Genomic DNA, 15,920 nt, shown 5'->3' on the forward strand with positions numbered 1-15,920 from the left:
TGTATAATGACTCTATTTTGTTTTAGCATAGCCAATGGTAATTTTGTTGAGTAATGATATTAATGTTAGAAGCTAGAAGGATCTATCCTTTGTAGTCTATAAATACCCATGTAAACAAGTAATTTTGATCAAGATGAATAAAAGAATCAGAGCCCTCTACTAGTTTTTTTTCTTCTCTTCCATTAATTCTTGTTCTTTCTCTTAGTGTGTGTGAGTTATTCAATTTTCAACAAATTTGTCTGCCTACATCTAGTTTTTGCTAAGCTTTTTGAAAATCTTGGTAGTGTTCATATAGATTCTAGGGCACGATCCCTTATATCAAACAAAGTCGGAATTGATTTTGTTTCAGTTCAGTCGCCTAGGAAAAAGAAGGAACTTTGCTTTTATTTCAGTTTTGACCCAGAAGTGAAGAATTCTTCTGAGAACAGGAGAAAATGCTGTTATGGGTTTCAGTCACATCATTGACCGTATGATAATTTCAACAAATTCCATGCAGAACCCAGGAGTATTGGATATATTGTAGGACTTTGATTCTTAAAAATAGGAACAGCAAGTTGCATCTATCTGCAAAGCATTGTGGTAGAGTGATCTCAAGAATAGTGCAACAATATGGAACCTTCTCTTTTATACGTGTTTCGATCGTCTGCAATTTGGAATTTGTTAAGGATCCATAATAAGATGATTCAAATGAAAGCATCCCCAAGTTTATGACTTTCTTCAGCAATATTTTTGCTTTATTTTGTATGGTTTTTTTTTTTTTTTTTTTTTCTCTCTTTCTGAAGAGGAATTAGATGGTGGAACCTGGCTTTTCTTCTGCATATTGGATATCGATGTGCAATTGAAGATGGGAAATTATAAGATGAAGACAGAATATGGCTTGAATATTACCCTTTCTAGATTTGTCTTTAACGAATTTTACTTTAGTATTTGAATGGCACCAAGTTTACAGCAAGGATCTCTTGGATATACAATTATAATCCTCCTGTTTGCATAAAGCAAACAAAGATAGATAGAGTCCAGTAAACTCTAATTTTGCCAGCCTACCAGAATATAAACATTCTCTGCATGCCATTTTAGCATTAAAAAATAGTAACAGAAGAAAAACTAAGGATCTAACCATTGATCCAAAAGTCATAGGATCGTTGGATATTCGATCACTTACCACTATTTCATATATAATACCAAGACATTTTAATCCATGATTCGGTCTCTGCTCTCATATCAAGTGTTAAGGGTCAAACTATTGATTCATAAGTCTTAAAACTATTGAATACTGATTTGCTTAAACCCTTAACTTTTAACCTTTAGTATAGTAACAGAAGAAGAAAATATAAGAATATTTGTGTTTCAGGAAGTCTAGAGCAAATTTTGTGAAGCACAAGATCTGGCACTTATATATAAACCCTTTGCTGCGTTTCGATCAAATTGGTAAAACTGCTTGAAGCGCACTTCTTTGTTGAAGAACCAAATCAGGCCATTACTCATTAGCTTGTCTGTGTTCATAGTAATGGTGCAAGCAAACCAAGGTGTATCTTTTTGTGCTTCGATTCCCTGCAGGATATAAAAACGTTCTTGGCGAATGACGACTTTCTAAAATTTTCAGCCAAAGAAAAGAAAAAATGTACTCCAACTAGCCTGAGGAACTCAGGCAACCAAAGAAAGAAACAAAAGAAGAAAACTCATGGGTTAAGACTAAACAGGGTATTAAGCTCTTTGGCAGTCAAAGACTTGCCAAAAACAGTATTTGCTGAAATTAAACCATCTAAAGCAAATTTTAGCTCAAAAGCTGAAACCATTTTGGCATGACTACTTATTTCACACAATACTTCTGCATTTTATGGAAGTCAATTTTATGAAGATGAAAGATTCATTACTCCCATTGCCATCTGAAGGCTTGGTTTTCTGATATTCCCAGTGCCTTCAAAAGGTGATCATATAAAATAACCTCCAACGTCTAAGAGATATGACAATTGACATGCAGCACTTGAACTGTGTCAGTGGCAAAACTTATTTAGAGAGCAATGCAAACATGCCCTATCAGAATGTAAGCTGAGCATATGTTTGGTGCAAAATAAGGAGGTGAACTTGAACTGAAAGAACAAACCGATTGTCAAAGCATTTATTTGGGGACAATGGCCCTAAGATGAAGGGATAACCATCAAGAGACCATGATGCCTGAATAACAATCTCGCATAGGAAAAACTTCACCTAATATAATCCGTTTTGCAATCATAACTTCGAAATAAAAATTTGTATGATATATAAAATTTTTAAATTTTAAGAGTGATTACAAGAACAGAAAACCCCTACTAATAAGGAAAACCTCAACCATTCCAGCCTCCCAATATCCATATTCTACAATTGGTTTCATGGTTTTTGAATGAAGCTTTGGCTCCAATATTGATCATGTTGTTTCATTTGCTGCAAAATGTGGCTTCGAAGAAATTAAGCTGCAAATTTTGTGAAGTATGAAAGCACCACAGAATTGAAAACAGAATATCCACTTACAATAAAGTTCATTATCAAATCTAATGCTTGATTAGAATTTACTGTTGTGGGGGGAAATCGAAAGGTAGCTTCCCATTGAGTTTTACTGTTGTTGGATAATAGTAGATATTCATAGCTAGCTCCCCTTCTGCTAAACAAGCTTTTTAGCACAGCGACTTGCAAGATCTGACTATCCCTTATTTCTAGTTATAGGGGATGCTTTTAAGCATTTTTACCCAGAGATATGCAACTTGCCAGGGTTTTGCTTCAACAACAGTGAACTATTCGACCAAATACTAATGCTATTGGTTGATTTGCTTCAAAACAAAGGAAAAAAGGACAGTTTTGAGAGAGAGAAAAAAAAAAAAAAAAAAAAAGTTTTTATTTTTATTTTTTAAATACTGTACATTATTATGTCGACCCACTGTGCCCTGTTTTTTGATCCACAAAGACCTCCCACAACAAATAAACAAAAAAAAAAAAAAAAAAAAAAAAAAAGAGAGGCAAAAGGAGAAATAAATAAATAGAATTATAGAACAACCAGCAGGGCTCTACAGCTCCCTCTTGCTATTACTCACCCTATCTGACACTGTAATTCCCTTCACCACCATCGTCAGCATACCCTTCTGTCTTCTGACCCTAGCTTTCTTTTCTCCGGCCACCTCTGAGCTTTCTCTGCAATTCCAAGCTTTTTCTCCTTCAAACTTCCTCTCCCTTGGTGCGTCCGACAAGTCAAACTCTTCCGTTTTTCTTTCATTAATTTCTTGCTATTCTTCTTTATGGGGTCTCTACGTTTCGTTTACCTGCTTTTTGATATCGCGCTCTCTTATCTCTCTGATCTCTCTTCCTGGGTTATCGAGGTCTAGGATTGGTGCTTCTGGTTGGTAATTTTATGGTGTTCTTGGTCCCGTTCTTGTTTGTATAGTTTCCAGCGGTTGTAATCTAAACTGGGTTGATTTCTTCCTTTCATTATTTTGATTTTTCATCATCCACTGATTGAAATGCGTGCTGTTCCTACAATGCTGTCTCAGCAGCAAAACCCACCTGAGATTTCGCATTCTCTGCACCAACAAATTGGTCTCAACGGCAATGGCATGCAAGCAGATATCGGGTCCTTCTCTATAAGGTGATTTCATTTTGAATATTATTGGTTTTGAATTTTCGCTGTTTCTACTCTTTCTGAATTTCTTCTTCTTACTATTTTATGCACCCGTATTGCATGGTCTGCGATGTTGCACTTGATCACATGCACTGCTTTTTATTGAACCGAATGTTCTTTCTTCAATGACATTGTGAATTTGTGTTCCTTATACGAAGAACATATTTGGGTTTTGATTAATATTTCGTAATATATATCTCGAGAAACTGATTGTTGAAAGAGTTCTAATTAAATTCTGCTTCACATGTGAATGTTTCCAATAAATGGGTGATTACCCTTTACCTTCAGATTTTTTGTAATCTTGTTCAATTGTTCTAATTCATTCATGTCTCAACTCCGGCATGAGTTTGAATTGCCATCTTGTTTAATGTTTGGACTCTTTCTCCGTGAATATTCACTTCTAATTGCCTGTATTGCAGACAGTTTGTTCTTGCTTCTCGTCAAAACGATATCCTTCGTAGCTGGCCATTTCCAGAGAAATATTTGCAAATCTGTTTCAAGCATGGAATCAGAAATGTGTTGCCGCCTCTTGAACCTCGCGATTCGGCTATTCAATCACTTAGAGGTTGTGCAAAGTTCAAGTTTTCTGAACAAGATATTGAAAAGACTGATTCCTTTGACAATAAAGCACCAGATTCTGTTGAGCAGGAGAAACTTGTTAAAGATGAGTGTGATTCATACTCTCATGAAGAATTATCAAAAGTTTCAGGCCAGGATTGCAATTTGTCTCTTTCTAGCAATAGCTATAAGCTTGAAGAGAAAAATTCTGATATTCCTTCTGTTGATAAGAACAGCAAATCACAGATTTCTTCCAAGGGGTTGAGGCATAAGCGAAAAAGGTATAAGGGGAAACGAAAGAAGCGGTCAATGGTGGATATTTTAGCTATAGCAAAGCATTGTAATTTGGAGGATCTCCATAGAATTAACAGAATATTGGGCTGTGGTTCAGCAAAACCTCCTGAACATGGGGGTGAGCAAAATGGAGGAATGGTCGATATTGAGAGTAATTCCAAATCTGAACTCACAGATGAGTGCTTGGACAAGAAGTTTCAAGGAGATCATGATTGTGAAGCAGCAAATGTAAATATGTCGAGAGAAAAACAATGGGTACTAAAGTTCAAGTTCAGTGGATGCAAACCCAAATAATGAAACAGATACAAAAAAATATATATATTCTCGGCAGTATATATCAAGGTACAATTTTTTGGGTCTATAATGTTTCTGCAATATACATGGTTTGATTCTTAAGATTTAAGGAGTTATTAATGTAACTTGTGGAGTTTAAATGCAAATGCTCTAAACTAGTAAGCATAAACACTCCAAAAGAGCTTAGTTAATTTAAAAGTAACTAAATTTATAAACGTTAGTGACTAGAATCTTCAATCATATAATTTCTTGTTTTTGAGTTTATTGCAGTATCCTGTTCCCTTTTGGGATCAAAAGTTCAGCATATAATTTCTTTTCCAATGTCCTCCCGAGTGTATAAGAGAATTGTTTGCTTTAGTTAATTTTCTGCAGAAATGGTTTCAGTTTTATTTTTATTTTATCAGGAATTGAATACCATAAAAGTATTGGGATACAAACTTTCATCATTTCAGGAGCTAGAAGTATGCCAATTGTCTTTCATGTGCCTATCATTACAACTGACAATTAAGTTTTGCACACAAACACATAAAAGTTCAAACTGTCATAATACACACGTACAATTTGATCGGAGGAAAAAATGAGAAGAAGAAGAATTTACATATCATGCATGAGGCCCTAGGTAAGATCCTTATTACAGGCAATTTGAAGAAACGTCATGTTATTGTGGTTAATAGGTGTTGTATGTGTAGAAGGAGTGGGGAGTCCATGGACCACCTTCTCCGTTGTGAGATTATCAGAGCCTTATAGGATGTTTTCTTCAGTAGATCGATTCAGTCTGTCTTGGGTTATGTCTAGACAATCGAGTAGTTGACTTATATGCGTGCTAGTCGATTGCTGGTAGCACTTGGAGTGCTGCTTGTGGAATACGGCACCTTCATGCCTGTTATGGTGTCTATGAAGGAAAATGAATGACAAAAGTTTTGAGGACTGAAATGAGACTTTGGAAGAGATTAAGGCTTTATTTTTCTATACTTTGTATCTTTTGACAACTGTTTTTGTTTCCCCTTTGGTGATTAATTATCATGATTTTTTTTTTCTCTCTCTTTTTCCCTTCTAAGTAGGTGGTCTCTCTTGTATACTTTTTATGTATCTGAGAATACTTTAAGCTTTTAATGATATTTCGATTACTTATAAAAAAAAATATGTATAAGATTGTAGGAGATTTGCTTAATACCCTCCCATATTTTCCTTTCCCGGGAAAGAAATATATATCTGCAAAAATAAAATCAAAAATTTGAAAGGGAAAACAATCACTCTCATGATGTTCTAGCATATCGACCTTTATCTTCAGCTTTTACAATAAATTTGATGATTTTTCCTGAACTTCCTGCCTGAGCAAGCCAATAAAGCATGGATAAAACATGATCAAATTAATACATGAATGCCTTCAAAACAAAGTTGCAGGCTTCTGGTCTTCTGTAGTACATATCTTCTGGTCTATATATAGTTTTCTTTATGAGATTGCTATACATTTGATTGCTAATATTTCACCTTAATTATCCGCAGCTCCAAGCATGAAGAACAAAGCGGGAAAAGGGATGGATGGATGGATAGAATCAATGCATCTTTAGCCATTGATTTCTAACATATGTGCTGAATAATGCCAATGTATTGTGGAAGAACCGGATTCCATAGCCAATCAAATTTCAAATAGACCCTTCTATTGCCTCATATCACAACTAAAATGAGATGCAACTTTCGTTATATTTGATTTCAATTCATAGTGAGATTCTCATACTCACTTCACTTGCTTAATTTTATTTTCTTGTCTATGACAGGTCGTTAATTTCTGTTTAAGGTTAATAAAACAAAATAATAATAAATAAATAAAAACGTTTGATGCGGAGCACAACTAGAATTCTTCTCCAACCATCACAATTGGTGCATGGTATATATCACACTTTTATCTTATAATTATCTTACAATGCTAACGTGCAGTTACAACTAACTCTTGAATTTTTTTTAAACAGGTAGTGATCCAAGGGATGGTTGGGACGGTTACGTTAGCATTGTAAGATAGGTGTGTTATAAAAATGTGATTTATAACATTACTCTAAACGAAAAACATATATATATTTTTTTTCCAAAATTATTAATATAAAATATTTTTCAAAACATAAAACTCTTTTTAAATAGGAATTATACCGTAAAATAGTTTACCATTATATTACATCAAAATATTTTTTTAACTAAAATAAAAAATCACGGAATGTGCAATAAATAGTATTAAATAATTGAAATAGTTAAGGGAAATGCTATAACCCTTGTTAATATATATATATATTATGAACACTATCACATTAGCCGAGTAAAATAAGAGTGTAGTATATAGCATTACTGAGTAACTAAAGTATCAATTTTTGTGATAAATTGTGTGTTTCTAAATCATAAGAGTAATACTATTCTTCACACTTATTTATCATATCAATTTTACATTGACCAAAGTGCCACTTTTTAAGTATTTTTTATATCAATTACTTTAAAAAAAAAATAGCCACTTAAAATACGTCACGTTAATCCTTATAAAATATATATATTTATAAAATAAATATGATAAATGGTGCACTTTATTTAAACCATAAAATTAAAACTCGAAATATGTGATCTGTACACACTGACATACTAAAGGTTGGGAAAAATAATCCTCTCTATTTCAAATTCTCTCAATTTCCTCCGATTAGTGTATTTAGAAGGGCAAATTTTTCCAAATTTTTTTGAGGTTAAAATTTTTGGACAATATTATCCTTCTAAATGCACTAACTGGAAAAAATTGAGAAAATTTGAAATTGAGAAGATCTTTTTCCAAAGGTTGGTCACCTACGGAAAAATAAAATAAAAAAAATTAATTAATTAAAAAAAATAAAAATATAAAATATAAAAAAAAGTTGCAGGAGATAAACTTAAAAGCTCTCACTCGACCAACGTCCCTAACCTCAGCAGAAGCATCTCCTCCTAAGTCGTAGGGTCTCTCACTTGTGAAAGTAGTACCTTTCCTGTCCTTTCTCAGGGAGGGCTAAGACCCAAAGCTTGCACGAGTGAGACATATAGCTCAATATCTTCAGGTGAGTTAATTGCTCTGTTATCTTTGTCTTCCATGCATGCAGGCTTGCAGCTTTCTTTTCGTTTCTCCTTAATAGCAGTAATATTCCATCACCGTTCTTCTCTGTGAAACCTACTTTCGGAGTCCTTAACTTCTCCAAGCTTTACAGTGAGTGAACGTTGACATTTCTAACATGCTCTCCATTTGTTCGTTATAATGTCTATGTGATTCGCATGTATATCAATTGCAATTGGAGTTTGGAGTGGCAAACCAAAGAAGGAACCATCAACCATGTCTGCTGCTCTCTAAATACATACGAGTTGTCCTATCGAAATTAATTGCTTAGAGAAAAATACTTGCTTGCCGCTTGACTTTAGTTGATTTTTTCTTGATATTACCCAGGAAGAAAGCTATGTTTTGTTAATGTATTTAAGGAGGGGTTTTTTTTTTTTTTTTTTCTTTTAACAATGATATTTGAAAAGGTTTTGTTTTAACTGAACGTGAATGTTCTGCATAATACTTTTATGTATGTATATTTTTTGTGTATGTTGCGAATTCTAATGACCCTATACAACTGTCAGTCCCTCCAGTTAAATTTTTTGTTGTTTTGCTATAGAATATAAATGGTTCTGGTTTTAACGCAATCTCAAACCTCCAGTAAAAATCACCATATGAATAGAAAATAGTGTATTCATATGTCAGCAACCATCCAGTGTGAACTACGCATTTTATTTAACATATTAATACTTTGTTAAGGTATGGCAGTGAATGTCTTTTTGCAGATGGTAAGGAAATCTGAAAGAAAATCCGCAATATGCCTGCTGCAGATGAAGCACCTATTATTATCACCTATGTAGCTATATTCCTTGATCAGTTGTGCTTATCAGTGAGAATTTTGCTTCAACCTGCTCAATAGCACAGCCCTTTTGAGGAACTATTTTATGTTACAATCAGTTGGAAAGAATGAGATTCATGGTATTATATTATCTAATCTTTTGGCAATGTTACCCTCCTTCAACAAGTTGTAGGCTTTAAAGCTTGTCGTTACTACAAGTTTGAAAAATGGCACTGTCCCTGCCTTTCTCATCCCAAATGGATTGCCCAATCTCTTTCCTCAATTCTAGTTTCCTCCCTAGGAATCCTTCTTGGTTACATGGTAACATTAACCAACATTACGAGAGCAGTAAGAACTTCAAAAATTTGTCCATTTCTATTTCTTGTTCATCTCGCAAAATTGTTCAAAGCCCTTTGCTAGACAGGCATATTGTGAAGCAAAACAAGATTCGGTTTGTTCAAAAGCTGAAAACACTGCTCCTTTCTAAACCAAAACACTATATGCTACTCCACATTCTTTCAAAATGTCGATCCTACCTTTCCCTTTCAAAGCCTCGCTCACTCCTCTCTATGATTCATCGTTATCCTTTAATTTTTGAAGTCTTCTCAGTCCCAAGACCACCCTTACCATTCAATGCTACAAAATCATATTCTCAACTTTGCGTCCGTCTAACCCCAGCAGCAGCAGCCCTTGCCTCCCAGGAATTAAAACTCAAATCAGCAATCTCAATGACCTTGGCAGCTAAACTCCAGAAACTTCTCATGCTTTCATCTCACCGTCGGCTTCTTTTGTCAAAGTTGGTTCACCTTGCTCCAGATCTTGGTCTCCCCCCTAATTTCCGTTCCCGTCTCTGCAATGACCACCCTGACAAATTTAAAACTGTGGATACTTCCTATGGCCGTGCACTTGAGCTTGTATCTTGGGATCCACACTTGGCAAATCCTCTACCCTCTCCTGAAGTTCATTCACATGATATGATAGTAGACAGGCCTTTGAAATTTAAACAGCTGAGACTTCGAAAGGGACTGAACTTGAAGAGACATCACCAGGATTTTCTGATCAAGTTTGGGGAAATGCCAGCTGTATGCCCTTATAATACTTCTGCGGGGGTGTTAGCAAAAGAGTCCATCGAAGAAGAGAAAAGAGCTTGTGCAGTGGTGAGAGAGGTGCTGGGGATGATGATTGAAAAGAGGACTTTAATTGACCACTTGACTCATTTCAGGAAGGAGTTTGGGCTACCCAACAAGCTGAGGGGAATGTTTGTGAGGCACCCAGAGTTATTCTACGTGAGTTTGAAAGGGCAGAGGGACTCTGTGTTTTTGGTGGAGGGGTATGATGAGAAAGGAGCCCTATTGGAGAAGGACGAGACTTCGGTTATAAAAGACCAGTTGATGGCGTTGGTTAGGGAAGGGAACAAGATGAGAAGAGAGAGAAGAAGGGCTATGATATATAGCTATGCCACTGGTGACTCTAATGATGGTGATGATGATGATGATTACGAGGTTGATCACAATAATGATGATCATGATGATGGTTTGGATGATTTGTTCGATTATGAAGATTCAGATTTGGACTGTGTCGTCGTGGTCGGTGATGATGAGAGCAGCGAATCATTAGGTCACATGGAGAGTGGGGCGTTTTGGACTGCAGATTCTGCTTCTCTTCTTAATGATGTAGATGGAGCAAATATGGAACCTTGGTAATCATGAATATTGTTGATGAAACAACGTACATATCTTATGGAAAATAGTAAAAGTAAGAAATAAATTTTTTTAGTGTTATGATATCGTGATGCAAAGGTAGCAATTGTAACATAAATTCATACACTATTGCTTGTTGCATTTAGATTTACTAGAAACAATCTTATACTACTTGAGCCATATTGGTCTATTCTACTGGGGTATATGTCAACCTACAGGTTGGGTGCTTGTTTTGTTGATGATGCAATAACGTGTTGAGAATAACTTCAATGTGGTATGGGCACAAACCAAGGCTTTTATGTCCACCATTGAGAGGTTTACACATCCGCCTAGAACAACAAATATGTGTGTGTTAGCAAAACACATGATCTCACCCTTCTTACACTATTTTTTTTTTTTTTAAAAAAAAAAAACCCTCCCAACTCAGCCACTGCCCACCGTTCGCCGCTAGCCAGGCTAGATGCCGCCGCCGCCTGGGATGGATCTCTCTCTCTCTCTCTCTCATCGTAACCATGAGAATTGTCTCTCTCTGTCTCCATGGTTTTAGTTGATTTGATCAATGGCAGGAATCGGTTGTGGTGTGGGAGATCTCGGCTTGTGCAGCGATGTCTGGCATGGGCGGTGGCTGGAACGATTCTAGATCTACGGATCTAGAGAGAGAGAGAGATCTCGGCCTGGGCGACGGCGTCCGGCATGGTTGGAGGTAGTGGTGCTTGTGATGGGAGGAGTTTTTTCTTTTTTTGAAAAAAAAAAAAAAAAGTGAAAGAATGCTAGATCATGTATTTTGCTAGCATATATTTTTCTTGTTCCAAATTGATATGTCAACCTTTTAATGGTGTGCACAAAAGCTTTGGTTTGTGTTATGACCACATAGAAGCTACTCTCTAAAATGTTATTTAGTAGTTAGTACGTAAAAAACACATGTTTTTTTGTCGACCTATAGACTAGTTTTTAAGAAATTCATATCAATTTTTTATGGTTAATTATATTTTTTCCTTTGAATTACTGTTCATTTACCCATTGTCCTCAAGTATTTGGATCCTCTCCAGCAGTCCATGCATTTGTAAAGTCCATGCATTTGTAAATGGGAGGGTGGAGTTGTCAAAAAAGAAGAAGTGAAATTACAATTCTACCCAAAATCTCCGTTTATGAGCAAAAAAAAAAAAAAATGATGAAAATACTCTAAATTTTAAAAAAACGGCGGGACATTTTTGATCTCTCGTTGTTTTATGAGGGTAGGCGCGATCAAGTGGTTCTTCAAAATATAAACTATTATTTATGAGATTACAAAAGCTTTCACAGGAATCGAGCTCTTAATTAACAGCTAGGGTTGCAACGGGTTTGGGAAATTTGGGGGCAAAGCAGTTCCCGAGCGGAGTGAGAAATAATAGGTGGGGCAAATCACTGCAAGTGCTCAATCCGTGTATATAACATATACAAGCCCAAATACCCTCACAATGAGACGCAGAAGCTATAGAGAGACGAAAAACAAGAACAAAAGCGATTCAAATCGAAGCTCAGAGAGAGTCTCTTTTAGATTCTGATGGAGAGCAGAGAAAATAATTTTTATTTTTATATGTAGCCCAAAATGCTCCGCGGAAGAGAGAGCTTGATCCGATTGGTGGGCAAACGGCGTCACTTCCTTCCCAATCGTGAAACTCTTCTCTCCGCCCCTGTCGGCACCGGTAATGATGGGAAAGTCGTCTCCGTTGAGAATGCAGAGGCTCATAAAAAATTAGACGAATGCGAAGAAGAGAGAGAATTTGGGAACGAGACTTGTCACCCAGAAGAATTGGTAACTTGCCCTGTTTGTGGGCACAAAGTTAGTGGGGAACACAATGCCATCAACACTCATCTTGGTATGCATTTCTTTTTTCATATCATATATATTTATTGATTTTTATGTGTACTTTTAGGAATATATGGGTTTGCAGCTTTGGTGTTTGTGATAAAGCCACTACCGGCTTCTTAAAATATGCTTGCATAGGAAGTTGTTATCTCTTAATGTTATATGGTGGTTGGCTTCTTAAACTTGAGAAGCTTTCTTCGAGAGAGAAAAGAGAGACTGAAAATGAAGAAAAGAGAGAAGTTTCCCAGCCTCCGGTCCAATCAAGATACAAATCCTCATTGCTCGTTCATTAATCAGGAGGCTTCTTAAATACAAATGAAAGACTGACAAGGACACTAACATTTAACCAACTTGGACTCATAACTCACTAATTCGCACATGATTACAACTGATCCTTAGACCTCTTCCTCTTCTTCCACTAACAGCTCAAATTTTCCCATTTTTCCTTAGAAACCAGCCACGACAGATCTCTTCCTAATAGCCTACTGACAGGAATCTATTCGTGGACACCTAAGGCCCGGGCGCATGTGCCTGCCTCTTCAATTAACCTTGTCCTCAAGGCTAGGGAATTTTTGTTTCAGCTGGCCATAGTCTTCCCGGGTTGCATCTTGAATCACGGACTGAGACCATTTAACGAGAACTTCAGAGGTTGCTTGGTTTCCCCCTATTTAATCATTCTTCTCGGTAAAATAGTCTATGTTTTTGGATGCAAGATCTATTCTTTGGTGCTCAGGCAGGGTTGGTTGGGCTGTAGCCCTAGATACCAACTTCTTTTTAAGACAGGATACATAGAACATTGGGTGGATTCTGGTGTCAGGTGGAAGGTCCTGCTTGTAAGCTACTTTAACAATGTGTTGGATTGCCTGATAAGGGCTGAAAACCCTTGTTGAAACAGTGTGTTGAAGAAGTAAGAAAACTCAGTCTCCCACCTCAAATTTTCATTCTGTTCAATGAAGGTCAGCAAATATTTTCATTCCATCGTGGGCTTGTCTAAAAATTCTCCTTGAGAATATAGTATCTATCTAGTGTGATGTATGGAATATATGACAAAGGTATGGAATATATGACAAAGGCGAATTTCTTGCTCAAGCTTCTCAATCTGGGAAGGAACTGCTCGCTACTATTACATGTGTTAGAACAAGCAACGGATTGTGCTGTGCAAAAGCCGTTGCATGTTAGAGCAGGCAAGGGATTGAGTTGCACGGAGGTGGAGTGGGGCGGAGAGCGGTAGAGGAAGACTTACATGCTGTCGTCAACACACGCTCCAACAGGTAAGTAGGTCCGTTACCGGCCTGCTCCGGACCAAAAAGACTTAACAGGGTGGAAATTGAAGTGGAGGACATCTCTGGTCTTTAGCACTTCTTCAACAGCTTTCACCCTTGTAGTGCTTGGAATGTAGGAAATGAGACAAGGGGGAACACCATATACAACTTCGTAAGGGGTTAGTTTGGTGGAGTGAGTGTTGGTGTTATACCACCATTTTGCCAGTGATAACCATTTGGACCATTATTTGGGTCTTGCTCTAATGAAGCAACAAAGGTAATAGTCGAGGCATTTATTGACTATTTCTAGTTGTCCATCTGATTGTAGGTGGTAAGATGAACTAAGACCTAACTGAGTTCCTTATAAAATGAAAAGTTCCTCCAAAATACACTGGTAAAGGTAGGATCTTGGTTACTGACTATGGTGGAAGACGTGCCATGCGATTTGAATATGTCGTCCAAGAAAGTTTACCTATTGTAACAACTGTGTATGGATCGGAAAGGCTGACAAAGTGGGCATACTTGGAGAGCCTCTCGTCTACTACCATTATCATATTCTGGCCATGTGAGAGGGAAAGTCCTTCTATGAAGTTCATGCTAATTTCAGTCCATACTGTGCTTGGAATTGGCAAAGGTTGAAGGAGGCCTGCTAGTTCCACATTTTCAGTTTTGTTGCAGTTGACATTCATCATACTCTTGGATGAATCGTCGAAGATTGTTACGTTTTCCTTTCCAATAAAACTCAAATTTGATCCTTTGCATAGTCATGATATTAAATGTCCCCCTATAGGGCTGTTGTGCAAATGTTGCATTACTTAAGATTTAAGGGCCATATTTGATCCTAAACATACCTGGTCTTTGTGTGGAATAATATTTGTATAGATTTCTTTTATGGCTTCACTTATGGATGGTATGGAATAGCTGAATTTGAACATTCTATGGGACAGACCAATCGAGTAATGATATTGAGGCATCCTCTTTTGCATTTTTTAATTTCTTGGATTACTGGTTCTCATTTGTCTAGTCTTCTTCCCTTTTTGGACCATGCATTCTTTACATGTTTAGTTTTTTTTTTTTTTTTTTTTGTATGAGGAACTCACTTCTTGTATACTTCTAGTGTACTTGGGCGGTGCCCCAGTCTCTTTTTTGTTGATGTTGTGTACTTTACAAAAAGAAAAAAGAAAAAGAAAAAGAATCATGATTTCATATTGTAACCTTTTTTATCTAATGTTTTAATATCTCTGATTTTTGAGTGACCGTATTGGATGCTTACTCTATGGTTTTGATGAATGGCCCCCAGATGCATGCCTGTCTCGAGGAACCAAACGAAAATTGACCCAACAGACTCTTCTTCAGTCAAACTTCTGGTCACAATCTAAGGTTCAAGCTAGTTCCTTTGAGTTAGAACAGTTAGAAAACAGTGTGTGTGATACAGGTCTCGATGACCATCGTGTACGCAGTGCTGTTCATGGATTGCCCGACTTTAGTGCTATTGAAGAAAATGACATTAATCTGTTTGGATCATCCCTAAAGTTAGAGTCTGTTGTGCAAACTTACAAAGATGGTCCGTCTGAAAACCCAATCAATGATGACAGGATCAACTACAATCTGGACACCACCCAACTATTGTCCCCGAAGAATGAGGTTCTTAAAGGTGACAGGGATTTAACTATAGATGACATGTCTGGGGTTACTCTCGAAACTTTTATTGTTGGCCGTAGGTTTAGTGATGAAAAGGAGTTACATCTTGGGGCAAGCATTTCTCTTCTACGAGACCCTGATAATGATAAGGATCCCAATGCTATCAAGGTTACTCCTCTATTCTGTGCTTTTGCCTTTAGTTTTAAGTTTTAAATTATTTATTATAAAGGCATTGCATGGTCCTTTTGAGTCAGGTTGTTTCTGCAGATACTGGATGTGGTAAAATGCTTGGCTTTCTCCCTCGTGAATTAGCTCAATATTTGTCTCCTTTAATTGAGAAGTTCTGCCTAAGCTTTGAGGTAATATATTTCTTAAATTGGAAAGAATCATGCCTGAATTTCTGTGCTTTTTCACTTTTTCAAGTGTCTGGTAGCGTCTTCTATATTATATAAATAGTAAGGCCTAGGGGAGTGCTTTCTTGAATAAAGTTTTCTATGTACCTTTGGCATCCATTCACATCAAACTCAATAGAGCTTGTCGTTTCATTGATGGGATTGCTCCCACAGTTCTTTTCTTTTAACATAAATAAGGATATAGTGTAGTTAAAAAAAAGAATGCAACAAAGAAAAGCAACAACCTTCTGGAGTGATGATCTAATTAACTATACTCCTTGAATAATAACCAATAAAAGGTTATTGTTATTGAACATTACACTTGTTTTTAAACACCTTGCATAATTGATTGAACTCAACTAAGCCTTAATGCCAATCAAACTGGGTTTGCTACTTCTTGCATAATCAT

At 36.5% G+C, this 15,920-nt stretch overlaps 3 protein-coding genes across 4 annotated transcripts; all 3 read left to right on the top strand.

Annotated features, from left to right (window-relative positions):
* The first annotated feature begins 3,070 nt into the window (after positions 1-3,070).
* Positions 3,071-6,498, top strand: LOC132179587 (uncharacterized). The gene is made up of 3 exons (XM_059592327.1): positions 3,071-3,613; positions 4,066-4,840; positions 6,299-6,498. The coding sequence occupies exons 1-2, from the start codon at positions 3,489-3,491 to the stop codon at positions 4,790-4,792; spliced, it is 852 nt and encodes a 283-aa protein (XP_059448310.1). The 5' UTR covers positions 3,071-3,488; the 3' UTR covers positions 4,793-4,840; positions 6,299-6,498.
* A 1,213-nt stretch (positions 6,499-7,711) lies between these two features.
* On the top strand, positions 7,712-10,557 carry LOC132178905 (protein WHAT'S THIS FACTOR 1, chloroplastic-like). 2 transcript variants are annotated; one of them, XM_059591482.1, is made up of 2 exons: positions 7,712-7,854; positions 8,615-10,557. In XM_059591482.1, the coding sequence occupies exon 2, from the start codon at positions 8,895-8,897 to the stop codon at positions 10,368-10,370; it is 1,476 nt and encodes a 491-aa protein (XP_059447465.1). In that variant the 5' UTR covers positions 7,712-7,854; positions 8,615-8,894; the 3' UTR covers positions 10,371-10,557. The 2 variants fall into 2 exon arrangements, with proteins under 2 accessions (XP_059447465.1, XP_059447466.1); XM_059591483.1 differs by lacking the exon at positions 7,712-7,854 and adding an exon at positions 7,895-8,000.
* A 1,098-nt stretch (positions 10,558-11,655) lies between these two features.
* Positions 11,656-15,571, top strand: LOC132178386 (fanconi-associated nuclease 1 homolog). The gene is made up of 3 exons (XM_059590825.1): positions 11,656-12,226; positions 14,779-15,287; positions 15,374-15,571. Exons 1-3 carry the CDS (start codon positions 11,956-11,958, stop codon positions 15,569-15,571), a joined length of 978 nt encoding a protein of 325 aa, XP_059446808.1. The 5' UTR covers positions 11,656-11,955.
* Positions 15,572-15,920: the final 349 nt, after the last annotated feature.

The sequence above is a fragment of the Corylus avellana genome, chromosome ca4 (genome assembly GCF_901000735.1).
Source record: "Corylus avellana chromosome ca4, CavTom2PMs-1.0".
NCBI lineage: Eukaryota > Viridiplantae > Streptophyta > Magnoliopsida > Fagales > Betulaceae > Corylus > Corylus avellana.